Source organism: Parus major, chromosome 5, assembly GCF_001522545.3.
Source record: "Parus major isolate Abel chromosome 5, Parus_major1.1, whole genome shotgun sequence".
In the NCBI taxonomy this organism is placed as follows: domain Eukaryota; kingdom Metazoa; phylum Chordata; class Aves; order Passeriformes; family Paridae; genus Parus; species Parus major.
Window position 1 is genome coordinate 46,845,704 of NC_031774.1, and position 19,087 is coordinate 46,864,790.

General features: G+C 42.6%; 1 protein-coding gene across 3 annotated transcripts in view; it reads right to left on the minus strand.

Moving 5' to 3' along the window:
- Positions 1–19,087, minus strand: part of PRIMA1 (proline rich membrane anchor 1) — a 50,495-nt gene that overhangs the window by 13,709 nt on the left and 17,699 nt on the right. For 2 of the 3 annotated variants that reach the window (XM_033515144.1, XM_033515145.1), the window contains exon 3: positions 7,915–8,044. In XM_033515144.1, coding sequence (XP_033371035.1) covers positions 7,915–8,044 — 130 coding nt within the window. Of the gene's footprint in view, positions 1–4,568; positions 6,159–7,914; positions 8,045–19,087 lie in introns of those variants that run through there. The other variant, XM_033515146.1, reaches the window with a different exon arrangement.

A 19,087-nucleotide genomic window follows, 5' to 3' on the forward strand; every position in this document is an offset into this window, starting at 1 on the left:
CTGTGTGCTGCTTAGCAACCCTGCAGCACCACAGATACTGAGCAGTAAGTACTGGGGTTGCAGAGAAGGAAGGACAGAGGCAGCAGAAATCAGACTATGAGCCCCTCAAGCAGTGGCAGCACAGGTCCAAGGGGCTCAGGTTGATGTAAACCCCACGAGTGTCACAGATCTGCAGAGGGGAACCCTGTCTGAGCTCTTTCCCTCTGGACAATGTGACTGTAGGTAGCAAACAGCAGAACAAGGTGAAGGGGTGTGAGATGTGTTCTCCCTTCAGCTGGGACCCTCAAAACCAGCTCAAGTCACCAGGAGCTGCAGTTGTTCAGCCAGTGGAGAAATTAGGCTTTACTGCTTTTACTCAAAATGCACTGCAAATCCCTTCTGGAAAGCAAAAGGGGGCAATAAGACTAAGGAGGTTTCCATGGGATTCTTTTTGTGCAGAGGGTATTTCTGGGTGATAAGGAGCTGAAGTATGGATCTACACTCCCACCCCACTACCATGGGTACAATTTTCTCTGAGTCATAAAAATATTGACCCAGGAAACTGCTGGCTGCTGCTGCTGCTGGGTTCTTGCAGGTCCTAAGCTCAGTCCTAAACTCAGATACTCCAGATAACCAAGACAGAAAGATTTTCAAATGTCTCTTCACACTATTCTGGGAATGCCTCAGCCTCAGCTGTGGCTTCTCACTCACAGGGTCAGCCACAAGTGCCCTCGCATCAGCTTGCAAAAAATATGAATAGCTAAAAAAATTAAATGAATGCCTAAGAAAATTTAATTTCTTTGTCTTTAGGAAAAAATGTAATAAAAACATCATGGTGAAGCTAGCACCTCTCCTTTAAGAGTTTCAGAGCTCTAGTATTAACTTGTGTCTTCTATTTGTGTTTGGGTAAATCAGGAATGCTGCAACCAATATAATTAGAGCAGCATGAGCATTATATTCTGTCACAAGTGTGTAAAATCCACCTGTGGCTATCAGAGTGGCACTGGGGCAGTAACTCTCAACAATACTTGGTTGTATGGGTAGACTTCTGCCCATTCGGTGTGGAACCCTCATCTGCAGTAGAAAATGGAAAAAAAATGGCAAGTTTGTTTCTGGCCTCACCAAAAAATTAATTTGTCACAGGACAGACCATAATTCTCTACAGATTTCCATTGGCACCTTTGTCAATATATCACTAACTAGGAGAAAACAAGTGAAAATGATCCATAAAACAGTATTCTGTGAAACAACTAGACCACTTGTTTTATGCTAATGCCTAAAATCTCTGGGAGGCTTTCAGTGTTCCTGGCTATGAGAAACAGTGGGGCATTTTATCCATTTATAACCACAAGCTTTCTCCCTAGCAGAATTTGTGAGTTTGAAGAACTTAGAAGAGACAGAGAAATGCTACCCTACAAGTTACAAAACATGTAGTAGGTATAAAAATCTTAGACTGACAGCACTGGAGAGCAGGTCCTTCTGCTTTTCTGACCAACACATTCTGCACAGACAACAGCAAAACAAACTGCTCTGCACAGCAGTGCCCATGTGGCTTGGCTGAGCCATCTCTCCAAGTAAAAGGCTATTTTATCCACTTCACTCATCAGCCCTTGAACTGTCAAAAGAGCCTAAAAAGTAGTTGGAATACTTTTGCTATTCTACTTAAAAAATTGCACCAATCCTTCTTCATTTTGATGTACCCAAAAAACATCATGCAGCACACACTACTAGCCCCCTGTCCAAAATCCCCACTGATGCCACTGAATCAGCAGAATAAATACAGAGGAGCTCTGGCATCTCCACTGGGCTTGGGTCAAGCTGTAAAGCTCTTCAACAGCTTGTCTCATAAACACTACCCTCAAAATTGTTGCACAACCAACATCTAGACTTCAATACAGTTGTTGGTAGAACAACTGATCTTCCTTGTATTAGCACTCAGTTTTCATCAAGCAGGGCTACATTTAGTTTAGTAAATAGTGATAAATTTGAAAGAACACAAGAAAACCAACAAAACCTCTCCATCCATGGAGATATTCAAAACCCAGCAGGACACAGACATAAGCAAGCTGCTCTAGCTGACTCTGTTAGGGCAGAAGTTTGGATTAGGTGCTTTTAAACTGTCCCTGAAAACCTCAACCATCCTGTGATTCTATGAACTCATTTCTTGATGATTAAGAAATGGGATCTCCTGCAGAAGGATTGGTTGCTCAGGGTATTTAAATTGTCTTTAGTAGATCATCTGCAGCCTCATTCCAAGGACGGGAGTCAATTCACCACTGGGAGATGACTAGGCATAGAGGGCAAGAAACTCATGGGGATGTTGGGCTTTGTTTGGAGGTGACAAGACCTGGACAGTGGTTTTCAGTGGTAGATACTAATCCTGTTGATAAACATCAACATTCAGACAATGGAATCAGGCCAAAATGCAAAGATCCTTTCCTTACTTTTCCAAAATTTTAAAATATGCCTATGAAGACTCTATTCTCTTTTGAATGGCACTTCCTAGGGATTGATCCCTTTTGCAGAGCTGAACTGGTCTGACATCAATGAATTGCATCGAAGGCACAGAGATCTGCCCCCACAGAACAACTTCTTCCCTTTGGGTATCTCCCACTCAAACAGTACTTCTAAACCTATCTTTTCCACCACCTATCTCACTCTGTCTTCTGAGTAATTACTGTCTTTCCCCTCACCTGCTAGGAATTAAGGTTCCACTTCAGTACAAACTCCTCTAATGTGTCAGGGAGAATAGGAAAGTTTAACAATTTCAATTCACCTTGACCTGTCTGTCATCAGTCATGCTGCAAATTGTTCTTCAAAGCAATTAAGTACGTTTAGGATTCTGTCTTCTCTGCTCAGGCTAAACAGCACTGCTTTGTTGCAATTAATACTGGTTTTGGACTAGACCATGCTTAGCCTCAGTGGCTCATAGGAGATGGCTGTGGAGAGGCCTACACAGTTCTTGCTTTTTGGGGGAGCGGGTGGTACAAAACTGGCCGGGGGAAAGTGCAGGGCTGTGGTCTTTTTAGTGGGACATAAATCCCTGCACCATGGGACACCCTCACCACAGCCCCCACTGTTCTTGGCCTCCTCAGGAAAGTCTCAGTGCTTTCCCCTTGCAAGTATCTTGTCAAACAAAGCCAAATTTCAGAACCTTGCTCCCATTTCTGGAACTGGACTTTGCAGTATACAGGGGCCATAAATCATACACGAACGCTAAGCACCCTAAAAATACTTGAGCAATTAATTTTAAGACAGTTTAAATATGACCTGTCATTTTATTTCAGTACAATATTTTCTTCCATTTAATTATTATTTGAAGGTGAACTCAGTACCTATTTAAGGAAGTGTCTATGTAGGCATTTATGGTACTTTTCTCTCAGGCTATGAGACACATATAAAACAGTGGCTTCACAAAGTTAGAACAGTGAATAAAAGGTATATCATGTAAAATTTGACTATCATCAGCCCACTTTCCCTGCTGATTTAGCAGGAGGGCTCTTTGGCAGCAAACCCTGCAGTACATCTGAGAACAGATGGATCCATCCTACCTGAAATCCAGCAGAACCAAGGAGCCACATCACCAGGCACAGTGACCCGCTCCTCTCAGACTGTAGGGATGTTCCAGAAATACTGAGCATATATTTTCACATGTTTGAAAACCATCTGAAACACTCCCTGCCAGGTTAAATAGCTGGAACATCATTTGCCATAAAGACCAGGATGCTTAGCTTTGCTTTCCCCTTCGAGGTTTGACAGATGGCTCTTATCTTAATTTTATACAGGGATTTATTTCTCCCTTTATGTAAATATCTTACTCCCCTCACAGACACTGACACACCAGTGAGATGCAGAAATAGGATTACACACTGCATGTCCTGCTCTCCCCCATCTCAGTTGCTTATTTACCAAACAACTCTCATTAATCCTCTTTACTGTGTTTACTTCCCACTTCCCTCTAGTCTTAGTGTCTTACTATTATTCAGGTACTTGCAGATGTTACAAAAAGCTTAATAGACAGTCACCTCCAGAGCTGATTAAAATGAATTGAATTCCACTGACTGTTTTTGAATCTGCATTTATTTACACCAGATGAAGGTTTTGTTAGAGCTGCACTTGCTCTAAATGCATAACTTGCATTCATGGTGCACTTGCCCAAACCCAAAAATCACATAATACTGAAATTATCTGGTTTTCTCTACCCTGTGTTAATTTATGAATTGTCTTTAGATCTCCTGCTTTTACTTCTTGATTACAGTCTTTTGGGGACAGAGTGAGAACGGCAGGTTTTTACAGAAAAAACATGGCAGAGAATTACTTGGAAGTATTCTATATTTTTGAAGCAGTTATTAATCTGCTTTTTCTATGTTTTACAGGAATCACTGGTTGTGAGATCACTTTTTTAATCCACGAAATGTATGGAAAAGTCCTCTGCTTACACAGAGGCTGAACCCCAGACAGTGATGAAGCCTGTCCTAGAAATCTACAAATGTCAGAGATGGCGCTATTACTAATTTTTTTCTGACATGCCATGGAAAAGATTCTTAAAAGAAAATCTACATTTTTTAAAAAAAGTGGTAATACCCCTCTAACACCAAGACCATAGAAAACAGCTGTTTTACCACTGCCAAACTGAGGGTGCCTTCATCACATAACCTTGCTGCAGCACAACATAATATCACGTGTGGTCTCCTCTGGTGCTCGATCTGTGCAGCAGCACACATCTGTACCTGGTGTGCCAGTCACGTAGTGTCCAATTCTGCAGTCACCAGTCGCACACAGAGGAAATTTAGAAGTTGCTTGAAGCACCTTTGAAGTATCACTCCATATGGATCTTCCCAAAAGTTCAACCCATCTGAGTATTAAAACTGATGGATGCAACTTGGTGAAAGTTCTCTCATGGAGCAGAGTGGTCAAATGGCTTTCAGCATTTCTTATGACCATTTCATATTGGAAGAACCTGAGTATTTCCAGGGTAGATGCAGGGATGGAGGTAGTAGCATACTTGCTTGGTTCTGGTAGTTACTATGTAGAAAGAGGCACTAACCCACTAGGTGGTATTTTATTACCAATTGCCTTAGTGCCTAAAATTGGTGATACACTGAAGTTGAGCTTTTACGAGGGAAAACAAACTACCCCAGAAGACACAATTTATATATAGATTGAATAAAAACACAGCTGAGTTATGATACCTTGAGGTCACTACCTCTCTTCCTGCTACAGAAAAGCAGAGATAAAAGAGTTTGACTGGGTCTGGCCCTTTGAAACCAGTAAATGAAATTTCAACTTAAGCACAATAGAATTTTTTTTTACTCCAAATTTGATTCTTATGGAAGTGAGGGATTAATACAACAGATCCAGACTCAATGCAAATAAATCCCTGCCTGCACTTTCCTACTAAAGCATTTAACCCTTGTTACACCCTACAACCAGATGACTGCTGTTACTGCACTCTTTAGCACCTCTTCAGTGTAGGTAGGAGACAGATTTGATAGAAGTCCCAGTTCCATATGTGCAGGAAGGAGGGCCCAAGAGGAGTGCAGAGGAGAGCTGGTGGGATGGGGGTATGAGAAAGGACAGGGCAGAGCATGGTTATGGATCCTGAAGTTGGGAACACACTGGAGGGGCTTTTGGCTTCAGCATCACCCAGATTAATCCCCTTACTCTTTCTCCAGTCACTTCTACCTTCCAGCAAAAAACAGAGCGAAGGATTTCTCACATTAGCTAAAGCCAATTCAGCTCAACAATATGTGATAATACTGTGTTGAAGCCAGAGATGCTTTTCTTGTGAAGTGTCTGATCTTATTTCCCAGCATTTATTGATAGATATCTTTTACAGTGGATCAAGAAACCTGAACTACTGGGGAGTGCTGCCAGGCCCTTCAGGGCATTCTTTTAGCAGAACTGTTTTAGGAAGGACTCATTGATGAAAAGAAATGCTCTAGTTACCCTGTAAAATTATAATTAATACGATTTTCTTTCATAGCTGTCCATTCCACATCTGAGCAGTTTTCAGCTTAGCATTTGTCAGCAGTGTGAATGTCAAAAATAAGAAGATCTAAGAGGAATTTTCACTATTCTCTGAGCCTAATGCCTGTTCAAGCAGCTGACTTGTAGGTTGATATTCATGCTGTTGACAAATAATGGGTGTCTTCATCAAGTATGAGTATCATTTTGCACTGAAACGAAGCACGAGACTGTATGTGAATTCTCCAAACCTTTGCAAGGCAGCTCTAGATTTCTCTCTTTAAATTTAATTTCTGTTCCTCCCATCTAGGAATCAGCATCACAACAGATTTGAAAAGCAGTCCCTCATGAGGCACAAGCTGCCCTGGAGAGTTACTGCTCTCATACAAATATTTTGCAGCCTTGACACAAATCATTCACAATTTGGCAGCAGGAAGACAAATACAAATGAGCAGCAGTGATAGACCAGCAACTACAAGTGTGAGACTTTGCACTGTGCTACCAATTCAATTAGATGCCAATCTCAGACCTCCAAAGATAATTTTTCAAAGTGCAGTTGCTAGAGTGAAAGCTTTCCAGCTCCCCCAAAATAATAAACATCCATTTTAGCTAAACTAGAATAGCAAAAGTACTTATGTAATTTTAATAAGAACTAAAATAGAGACTTTCTCTTCTTGATGGAATTCTCCCTTTATGATGCTCTTTCAAATCCTGCATAAATTTTTCAACAACCACAAAACATGTCAATGTTCCACCATTGTGATATCCCCACTGAGACTCAACAAAAGTCTTGCAATCACATTGCATGCACATAACATTTTTCAGGAAAACTTTTTCGCTTATTTTCCTTTTCCCCTCACTCCAAAATATTATCACTCAGAAATCATGGAGTTGAAAAAAAAGGTCATTTAATCCAAGCTGAGATTCAGATGTCACTGCAGTGTCTCATGAGAGCTATGGATGGGAATGCTGCATTCTCTGCTGCAGGCTGGGTCACCTGGATATACTAACAGCTCCCAGCCAAGACCCTCACAGTAAAAAACAATGAACAGCACAAACACTCAACTGTGGGGTGTTGTCAGAGACATACTAAAAACAATGGAGGAGAAATGAACCTCCATCCATCTGGCCTACAATTCCCACAAATTACCTTCTCTTCTAAATCAACCCTTCGGACTTGTGTTTGGAACCTTAAAATGGAAATGTTAAAGTTTTGACCTTTTCCACCGGAAATATGAAATTTTAGTTAAGTGAAGAAATTATTTTAGCTCATATTTTTCTGTGTTACTGAAGTCAATACTTCCTAACTACTTGAGGGCTAGGCAAGTGCAGCTGTTGCAAAAACAGTGAGCTGAAGTGGCTACTACACACTGTTGTACGTAGGCTTCACGGAGACTTTTACATTAAAAGAGAAAGGTTTTGAATTTTGTCTGTAGGTTATAATTTTGAAGTATAAATTAAAAGTACAGTCCATGAATGAAAACCCACACATATTACCATAGACTTGGAGTTATAAGAGTTTGCATTAATTTGAAATGCTAAAATTAGTAATGGACCTGGGCCAAGAATCGGGCAACCCATATGTAAATTTTGAACATTACTAGAAGAAGCGTTTGAGCACAAATAATTCAGTGTTTCCTACCTCTACACTTGGCCAAAGCTCTCCACATTCACCAGCAACCTGCAGCAATTTGACTTTGGTCAAGTTCTTATTAATCTGAATTATGTAGCTCTATCAGGTTTCTAGTTTTTCTCTTCCTTATGCCCATGACTGCATTGAGCTACATCCTTTGCACATGCAGGATACAGTCCATAAAGCGCCTTTCCAATGAAAACACACATTGGCTAAAAGATGCATTTTGTCTTTTGGATGCCTTTAAACTAAACAAGATTTCATGAGAGAAGTCTTGGGTCGGCCTCTGTGGGGCTGCATTGCCCTAAGCACAGTAAAAGCATTTGGAGTCTTACCTTTTTATGGCTTTGTAGCAAATGATGACAACTACAAAGAGGAACACTAGTGTGGCGCAGCATACTGCAATGATAATAACCAGGCCTGGCCACCAGGTCTCTTCAGTGGGACAAAAGGTAGACTTGGGAGCTGTAAAAAGAGAGTGGAAAAATACATTAATTCTCCCAAATCAACAGGGTATTATCAGATATGCTTCAGTTACTCACACAGTAGCACTACACCAGGATCACAGATACATGCAAAGATGTTATTTCACATTTAGGACCCATTTCTTTCTTTTCCCCAAGTAATCCATTTCTCTTATTGGCACTAAGCATTTCTTGTCACAGTCCCCAGATGACCAAGTTCTCTCTCTCAGTGCTATCTACAACCTGGTACTCTGCACGAAGGAGAAAGGCTCAGCTCTGCTACTCGTGGGAAACATCTTCTTCCTGTGCATTCACCATCTCCAGCTGCATCAGATTTAATTTTAGAGAGGGATATTATGCTGATAAGAGCACGTTTTCAAGCCCCATTAGAGGAGGTTTGTTGGGAGCCAAAGCAGTGCCTACCAATCTGTATTGTAGCTGATATTACTGTAACCTTGGAGTCAGGAAGGGGGATTTCTTCCAAAAGAATATGAGCTCTATTACATTTACTAATTGCTTTCTGAGTATTATAGTTGACAAGCTTATTTTCCATTACACTACCTTTGAATTCTAAGCCAAATAGTCAAAATATGCTAACATTAAGAGAAGTTAACTTGTGGAAATATAAACTATTATTATTACATTTTTCTTATTACATTTAGGGGCAGAATTGTCTTAAGTACCACCCAAAACAATAAATAGTTTGTATCTGGTGGCATTTAGTTAAAATATTTTCCTTCAGGGCTGTGCTCCTTCTCCCATGCTTTGAGGGGACACATTTCCTGAAGGATGGTGAGTAACAGCCAATGCCACGAGCAGTACCACTGCATCACAGAGGGAAGAGAGAGCCTTAACACAGCCTGTGCAAACCCATAAATTCCACCTTAAGTGACATTTAATAATGAATCAGTTGATGGGACTGTCTATATATACATTCTCAACTAAGTAGGTGAGAGAATGAAATATAGCAAAAGGCTCTTCTGTGAGTCTCATTGTTTAATTTGATATTCTGAATGCCCAGTTATACACATCACAAATAGCTGCACCAGTTAAAATATGTCATCAGTCTAGTATCATTTATTGTGATCTGACATCTCCTCTGTCTCCTGTGTTTGATTAGGAAAAGACATACTCTTACTCTTATATTAACACTCAATAGATTAAATAATGAATTACACAATGACTGAGAAAACTTTTCCAATTGCAAGATGCATAGAGGAGTTAACGACATTCACCCCAAGGAATCTGCAGCAGCACCTTAGGAAAAGACTAGGTAAAGAAAAACTATAAGAAGCAATTAGAATAATAAACCCAACTGCTTGACAGCTAGTGGTCCCCAGCTTCCTCTCTGACTATGTTCATTCCTAGACTTCCCCAACAACTGAATTTCTACTTTATTACTATGCCAGTTGCAGAAGTCTGTTTTCAGTGAGTGATGGAACTATTTATTGTGTTTTGATAAAGCTAATGATTTTAATATTCTCTGGAAGTTTTCAGTGCTGTAAGATTCCAGAACAGAATGCATTTCAAAGATGACAAAATGCTTGCATGAAGGAGCAGGCAGTGTCAAGGTCAACTCTACCCTCCTGGTACTGTCCTGAAAAACACAAAAGGGAGCAGTGAATGAAGTAAAAGGAAAAACATCGATCAGCAGGTGCCATGTAAAATTTGATGAGATCACTAAAGATGGGAGAAGTGGGGCTATCCTTGTTCTTCAAGGCAGGATCAACCAAACTAATCATAAAGCAAAACAGTGATGAGACTAGGCTGCTCCTCAGCACAAAAATGAGACTGACAAATGGCAGAGACAGGGTATAAAGCCAGTATTTATACACGTCACATGTATACACACGTATACTTTATACACAGTCACATGTCTGTACACCACGTACTTCTTAATGGTTTAGCATAGTATTTTTACGTGGAGAATCAACAGATATATGTGGGATTGGATAGTAAACATTACTCCTAGATGCAGTTATTAATGACAGGAAAATAAGAATTGTTAAAGTAGAAATGACTCCTAATCCAGCTGGCTCAGTTCCTCTCCCCACTGTTCCAGACTGGGCACTCAAAAAGAAGCACAAGAAATCACACTGGAAGCTACCAAAGCCTGTTTCTTAGTGGCTTGTGGTTTCATATAGATTTAAAAATTATTTTCTATTTCTACTCCTTATTAATGCAGTGCTAATCTTGTTTTCCTTTGAAATGTCCACTTCTTTTTTAATAAGCTCCCAGTTACACATGCTTTTCTGCCTTTCTCAGTATGTGTTCACATAGCCCTCATACCCTGGCATCTCTATGTCCTTAATGCATTTCTCCTCACAATTATCCTCTGAGGAAGAGCAGAACTGCGTTTAATCCCCTTATGATGATGGGAAGGTGGAGCCTGGCCTGCATGGATGACTCCTCTGTGTGCAGCTGAGAGGGAAATGCCCCAAAGAGCCAGCAAGATACCTGGGAAGAACATCTTCAGAGAGGAGCCTCCCAGTGAGTTCCACACTGAGCTCCTGGTGCTCAGGAGGGATTGATGTCTCTGTTCCCTTGGGATGGGGCTCACAGCTTTCCCTGGGACACCCTGGGGCTGGGCAGGCTCTCTGTCCTGTGCTTGACTCCCAGAGCTCAGCTTATCCCCCACACCTGGGGTCACCTGAGAAGGGCTGAGCCCACAGGTGTCAGTGAGCTCTCAGTGAAGAGGAATTACCCTGGGTGAGGGCACCTGCAGCACCCTCTGGCAGCCGTGCCCCTTTGCATGGAATAGCAGTGCATTTCACAGGCACACCCCAGAGAGCAAAGGCAAACACTCCTCTAAGGAAATACTGAAATCAATACAAAACACACTGAGCAGATGTCCCACACTACCTATAACAGTGTCAGGTCCAGCTGTTTCATTGCCTTCACCTTCCTTGAGGTGCAGGAAAGCAATTCTGGTTACCTCCTTGTTTGTACCACCTCTTTCAAACGCATTACAAAACCCCAAAAGCTGTACATTTCAGAATCAAATCAGGCCCTTTCCCTTGAGTAAAGAAACAACAAGCCACATCCTGCTGTCCCTCACAGAGGTGTATCTGGGACTGGAGGACACCCCTGGGTGCCTGAAGTCCCTCTGTCATCCCCACTGGGCTACTGAGAGCTGAGGGCTGGCCACAGCAGGTGCTCCCTCAGAACCCATCTCCGTCTCATGTGAGCAGCTTCAGCTGCTCAGAGCATGATTGCTTCTTGGTTTGACTCATTCCTGGCTGTTCTTCACTGCTCTCAAAATCAGCTGAATGGAGGAAATTATTTTCATAGTACAAAACAACTCAGGGAAAATTTGCTTTTTCGGCTAAACCTTGAAGTGTCGTTCTGCACATTGAACACGCTGCTGAGTGGAAAGTGGTAGGAAAGTGATGACATTTTAAAGAAGATAAGCAGGTTGAGCTAAGTAATCACAGCCTGACATCCTGACAGAAATTCTGCAAAAATAATGATTGTCTCATTCAATTAATAAAATATTAAAGTAAATAATTGATGATAAACAGCATAGATTTAGGAAGACATCTTGTCAAACTAGATACTTTCTGAGAAGATTATTAGTTGATATACAAATGTACTAGTGCTAGTGTGATAGCTACACACTGGTATGACATCCAACTTAATTCCATGTGATGCTGGGGTTATGAAACTATACACACAGAGTAAGCGTGGCAGACAGAAATTGAGTTAAAAGCCAGAAAACGGGTATGTCTCAAAATCCAACTATAAATGGAAAGTCACTGCTGGAAGAATGTGGTTTTTAACAGTGACCTCCCTCTTCCCCCCCAAAATAGGGTGATGAAGACTGATACAGTTTGCAAATGACTCGGGAATGTACTCAACTACAAATGGAGACAAACATATTTAGATTAGAAATAGGGCAATTATAATCATTAAGGATAATTAATCATTACCGTAGTTTATAATTTCTGGTTGAGTATTTAAACTAAAAACTTAGTTTAAGGCAGACTTTTTATTTTTACTTTAAGAGATCTAAATTCAGCTGAAGAGATTGGACTCAGAATAAGAATTAAGTAAGTAAAGAAAATGCTCTGGCTCTTTAAAATCCACATGAGTACAATGCCTTTTATCTCTTGGCCTCAAAATTTATGAAGTACAAATGCTGGTTAGGCTTACTTTTAGAGGACCATCACCTTCTCCTATTCCCAAAGGCACCAGGCCTAAATAAATAAAATGAGCAAATAACCCTATTTCGGGCCTGCAGTGGGTAGGTGGATCTCACTTATTCAAAACAAAATAATGAAAAAGTGCTTTCAGATCAAGCTGTTCAGCATCACAAAAATCTTACATCTGCTTTTTGTGACTAAGTTTGTTTTGAAGGCGCAGCATAAAGACACAGCTCTGACTCTAACGTTAGAAGGTATCTGTACACAGCTGACTCTAGCCAGAAATATGCATACCAGAAAAGATTAGCTCAGCTATTGAGGGTTTCCCTCAATGTCTAGGCACAAAAATAGAGGTTCTATCACTGGAAAGAATATTTCCATAAAATTCCAAGAAGTTCTCTGATTTTTTTAAAATCAGATCTCAGCAGGTCATTCTCAAAATTGTTCTGAGCTTCCAACAAACAACTGTGATGAAGCTGGTTTAATCTTCTGGGTTAAGCACTAAACAGTTTTGTGTATGTTATAAAAGCAATACTTGTACTGTCTGAGACAGAATCTAGAAACAGGACTTGGAATCCTTGGATACACCACCAGGTTATCTTTAGTGGTCATGGCTGTAGTTTATAAAGCTCATAATTTCAAAATCTAGTGCTCCCATAATTTATTTTGATTAGTGTTATTACTTTCCATTACCATATGGGTTTTAGGCTAATTGCTCTTTGCATGGGAGTGCTGGGACATTAAGGAACACAACCAAGTCTGTCAGGAGACAGAAAGTGCTCTCTGAGGGGCCATGCTGAGCTGGTGCCCCTGAGCAGCTCTCGGCCCTGGTGCTGGGGCAGGGAGCCTGCACCAGGGCATCCTTCCCACTGCCAACCCCACAGCAGCCAGCGCTGCAAAGCGAAGGAAAACAAAACAGAATAAAGCAAATAAACCCAGAACAAAACAAAACCAAACACAGAGCTGAGCTGGAAAATAGCTAAGGGAGGCAGTGACCCATGTTCCCACACGTAATTCCAGGGGAGGTGTCTCCAGTGGAGGTCTGTCAGTTCACTCACAGACTGAGACCCAAGCAGCTGGTGAGTGTCCACTGATGTGATGTGGAAGGGTGACAATGACCCCCATCACTCCTCTACAACAGCAACTTCATGCCTAAAAAAGGAAGAGGACTTTCAAGATAAATCAAAACTGATTATTGTTTTTCTTTTGCTTTTATTCCTATTCTTGCAGAAAGGTCAAGAGTGCTGTCATAATCATCCTTATGAGACATCTGCCTGTTTTTAATATCGTATACTCACAACAGGCTAAACCCTGCCATGTCTATGCCTGCAGCATTTCTCTTGCTATTGTAGGGCTGCCTGAATCAGCCATGCACTTTTAATTAGCATGCTAGGAAGCAGGATAGGATTTTATTTTGAAGACAGGCTCATATTCCAAGGGCCTCAAGTGTTTTATCAGTCTTGGTTGGAAATTAAAAGGAACTGAAGATAGAGACAGTGTGTTTTCAGAAATCTCTATGGATGTCACAGAGATCTGTTAATCTGCTGGCTAAAACAGGGTTTGGGTCCTAGTCTCATCTTCACTCTTATATATTGTTTTAATATTCATGTAAGTTGCATGTTGATGTTTCCATTTGCAAGACACAGAAGACACTATTTCCTGCAGCCATTATCACACTGGTATGCAGGGACAAGCCCAGAAAACATGGAGAAGTTTAAATGTGATTTCAAATGTCAAGGTATATGAAAAATCTCCCAGGGCACTACAGTGTCCAGTCTGAACTCCCAGTTAAATGTGGAGAAGGATTTTGAATGTATTGCAGTTTGGGCCTCTTCACATCAGGATATCTCATTCAGGCTCCTGTGGAAAAGAGGAGTTCAATGAATACCCTGATTAATATGAAATAATTTGGGTTCTGAGGAAAAACCCTACAGAGAAAGTTAAACAAACACCAAAGCTCAGACATTTACTCTAGGCATTGTGCTGTGCAAAACATGAGAAAAAAGGAGAGCCTCCATCACATGTTCATATCTTTTTTGAGAAACCTGATTTCAGTCCTGAACCTGAGGCCTCTTGTCTACTTTTGCATAAGGCCCTTCACCCCTTGCCCCCAGCAATGTGGATTCACCCTGAAGTGAGTGCTGATTAATTTAATGCTGATTAATTTAATTGTATGATAGGATGGAGCCTTAGGCAGCTAATAAAGGTCCAAGGGCTCAAGTGATGTAAACTAGCTTAAGTCCACCCAGCTGTGAGACTGGTACCAGCTGAGGACCTTGTCCCAGCATCTGCATGATGATGCTCAAAGACAAATGTAGCTGAAGGCCAGGATGTCGGTCTCCAGAGCCCTGGAGGATGTGGGCTCTCAGGAACAAGATTGGTTACTTAACCCAGGGCCATGGGGAGAGATCTGTGAGTCAGTGTCAGCTGAAGCATCCCCTCTGTTTGCTGTATTTCATCACGTAGGGACTGCTACAGATGTGTCCGGATAACGCATGTGGTGGGAACGTGCTGCGTGTACCCAGGGCTGCTCCCAGTCAGAGGCAGCCGGCATGGGAAAAACAAATCCTTTAAAAGACCCTGCCAGTGGAGTTTGTGGTGCTGCTAGACTTGATACAAATATAGATCTTCAGCTGTTATTCTGAAAGGCGTTTTGAGAACAGGCAAAGTATGCATTCCCTTCCACACGCTTGGATTTAAATGGAAAATTTCCTAGGAGGATGGGTGAGTGGAGGCTGACCAGGAAATGGGTGACCTCGGTGTCTGTCCCTGGGGCAGAAAGGACTGCAGACATGACCTGCATCCTCACAGTGCCCCAATGCACAGGCCCTGGGGCTGTGCTTGGCCACAGGGAACCCTGAGCTCGCCTTCACGTGGCAGCCACGGCTGCCTGCAGAAGGCAACCCTCGGGCTGGTGATCAGGGACAGACAGGCTTGCCAAAGGAAGGATTGGCATTTTCCAGACTGATGGAGAAGTGGCTTGTCTAGCCCTGTCAGGTTTCCTCATGCAGTGTTTGTTTGGTTTTTTTACTTCCTTACAGATTTCTGCCCCTCCTGCTGCCTGTAAGCTCAGGGCCATTTCCAGAGCACCATGAGGCAGTGGGGTAAACAACCAGGCAATAGCGGTGTGCTCGGCAGAAAGCCTGTCCTGATTTATGGCCTCCCTGGAGCAGCTAGGTTAAATAACACCGGTAGAAATCAGCTATTCCTGTAGCAGCTGATACTTCTGTTTATCACACTTTGTTGCAGACAAGTTTATATCGTGCAGCTGCTCTGTGCATATGCTCCTACTACACTTCTAAGGGGGATACTGCAATCACTACGCAGCGGGAACTTCTGCTATAATAAAAACATGTGTGGGAATGATGCTGGAGAAATTCCCTCCCCCGCAGTTCTTACACTGTAGACACTGTTATTCTACACTCTCTGTTGCCTCATCTTCTTAGTTTTCTCCTCCTTTCTGAAAACACTTCTCTTCTAAAACAAGAAACACACTCGGTTTTGTGCTTAGTTTTAGAGACTGGAGTGTGAAGGAGGTGAAGGAAAGGGGTAGTTCTGCAGGAATTTTCTGAAGGTCACAAGCACTAGAGGAATGCATGGCTCATTGCAAGAAACAGAACTGGAACTGCAGGTGAAAAAACCTGAATGTGGATAGCCAGTAAGGGAGAGAGCAGCTGGGTGGGGGAGGTTGTGATGCTCAAGATCTAAGCTTTAGGAGTTCCTGAACCTGCACACATTTAGGTTTGGGTTTTGCAGTGGATTTCAGTAAAGCTCTACATTACTGTGCTTTCTTGATAGGTATCATGATTTGGGATTTTTTTATGGAAAATGAACATATTGTTAGGACCAAAATAAAATAATAATAGGTAAAAATATTGGTCAGCCAGAAGTAAGTAGAGCACCTTGTGGGGGAGCAGCTTGTGCAAAGTCACTGCACCTCAGTGAGAAAGCCAGGAAAACAAAATGTCTTGGCTCCTGGCCAGTCCTCCCCTCTGGATTGTGTTGCCTCTTTGGGAGTAAACACAAACAACTGATTTGGCTAAAACTACATTACAGGGGTGGAAACAGCAAACTCTCTTTTTGGCTCCCCAGGCAGACGCCTGATCTCTGCCCCAAGCCAGCACAGTGACACCACGGTCGGAAACAAGGTGGGATCCCACAGGATGCCCTGGAATGGCTGACACTGAGCTTGTGGGATAACCTGTCTTGGTTTTGTACAATTGCAGAGGGAAACTAGAGAACAGAGTTCTGCACACTTACGGAAGTATGCCGATGCGCAGAGCAGAGCAGCCAAGGGATTGTCAAACAAAGTAGGAAGGGAAAGTCTGTGCTCCAAATTATTGACAGGCTGATGGCTAGACCTGCCTGCCTTAATCCTATTCGGTTGTTGGTGAAGCTGATGGGACACACCAGAACTGAGGTACCCCTCAAATAGGGGCAAAATGTGCTTTCAGCTGCTGAGGTCTTTCGGAGGAGAGCAGGGTTAGAGAGCACAGAGGAAGAATCTGTTCTCTAAAGCATGATCTGGAGGAGCAGTAGCACTTACAGACCTTGTGGGAAAAGGGCTTTTAAGGAGATTACATCATAGCTAGCTTCTGCATTAATACTCAGCCCTGGCATTTATCTTTACAATGCATGCTCACATCAGCCACTGCCTCTGATCTGACTTTGTCCCGTGTTTTTTCCTACCCAGCAGTCTCCCAATGAGACGCTGCTTTTCACTCACCATCTGATTCTCTCTCAGCATAAAGGACTGAATTGTTTTTACCCCGATTATATCACACCCTGTCGCTCTCTGTCCCGAGAAAATGAGAGCTGAAGCCTGTGCCTTGCAATGCAATCTCCTCCTTGCAGCAGCACAAGCATTTGGGAGAGCCTCACAGGCATCGTCACGCTGTTCTCCACATCCAGGGTCACTGCCAGGCTGGGCAGCACCAAGACAGTCCTAGTGACATTCCCAGGTAGTCCTAAGTGCTGCCTCTCCATGAGAGCCATCGGGAGCCCTGCCATTGGTGGCCTGTTTTCTGAAATGCAGGAGATGTCGATCGGATTACTGGCTGTCTGGTACCTCTAAGAAAAGGTCACAAGTGCCAAAGCATTTGGTGTTAAATTAGTACCCTGGCATTTATTCTAGAAGGTAACCTGGTTTACAGAGGTTCTTAGCATTCTGAGAACCAGGATGGTTTAAGTTGGGTATGTAGATATACAACCTTAAGTTCGATCTTCTTGCTTTCAGGTTTTAACCTCTCTGTACACAGGCAGCATGTCACTGCAGAAGACAGAAATTCCCTTTGAAATGTGGGTTCCCTCCTCCAGACTCAGTTCTCCTTGCTAGCTGGATGATTTTGGGACAATTTCCACTCCAGCTTTGTTTCTCCTTCTCCAGGATGGGAACAGTAGCTCCAGCTTTCTAAATGGTTGCAGGTGTAGGGATAAAATGTGCAACATAAGGCTGCATGTCTGCACTATTGCTATTTCTTTCCCAATTCTTTAATAGAACAGACAGGCCCATTTATAAGTATTCTATCTATATTTCTACAAGAACCAGCTGTAATTCCCTGACATTTCTGTCAGTCACCAGTTCAAGGAAACACAGCAGCAAGGCCATGGTCTGTTGCAGAACAGCAGAGCACAGCTCTGACCTGGAGACAGTAATTCTCAGTTCTTTTGAACAGAGGCACCACTGAGAGACACAGAGATGTGCCAGCACAGTACCATCCACTTCACTGCACAAACACACAGTCTAACTCTTCAGTGGCAAGTGATGTGCACGGGCATGTTATGAGCACTTGCAATTCTTCAGTGGGGAAAAATCAGTGCTGAACATAAACTGCTTGTCCTGCCAAGCTGTGTGACTTCATCATGTTACAGTGATGAAAGTGAAAAAGCATCCAGAAAAAAAGAGGCCTGAAAACACTGGGCCTTCATGCTAAGTCTGCCATTTCAGCACACTTGGGCTCATTTCCTTTAACAAGCACACACACACATGCACACACACATGCATACAGATATCTGGGGTTGCTTAACCTGGAGAAAAGGAGGCTCAGGGGAGACCTTACTACTCTCTACAACTGCCTGAGAGGAGTTGTAGCCAGCTGAGGGTCAGTCTCTTCTCTCAGGCAACCAGCAACAGGACAAGAGGACAGTCTCAAGGTGAACCAGGGGTTGTTTAGGTTGGACATTGGGAAGAAGTTCTTTACAAAAAGTGTGACTGGGCATTGGAATGGGCTGCCCAGGGAGGTGGTTGAGTCACTGTCCCTGGAGCTGTTTAAGGAAAGACTGGACGTGGCTCTTAGTGCCATGGTCTGGTTGACAAGGTGGTATTTGGTCTTAGGCTGGACTTGATCTCAGAGGTCATTTCCAATCTAAATGATTCTGTGACTCTGTGAACAACTTCAACATGGGCAGGAAGAAATCTGCTTCTGGGAATCAGATATGTGGAGACTTCTTCAAGCTGCCAGGGAAAAGGACTGTCTTTGCTTGCAGGCTTATGGCACTGTGCCCTGAGCCATTTGCCATAAAACAAAAGTAGGAACCAGTGAAAGAAATAAAGGGTTGCTTCCAAACTGGAACTCAAGGTACAGGACATGCATTTTCCCACCTCAATCCCATAGCCAATATCACCTCCCAGGTTCACTGCAGTAAAATAGGTATAAAAAGAAAAGAGTCTTCTGGACAATTTCTCCCCGAGTCAACCTGTCTTGCTTTCAGGCTGTTTCAGAGGCTGTTTTAGGGCAGAAGATGGGCTCATCATCAGTACCAGGAATTTCTGAGAGACATAGGCTCCTTTGTGGGGCAGTGCAACTGCTGCAGAGGGTAACTCATGGAGAAGCAACTGCCAAAGAGCAAAGACATTAAGTAGAAAACTTGCCTCATTGTCCCTTGTGATCTGCTTGCCCCAG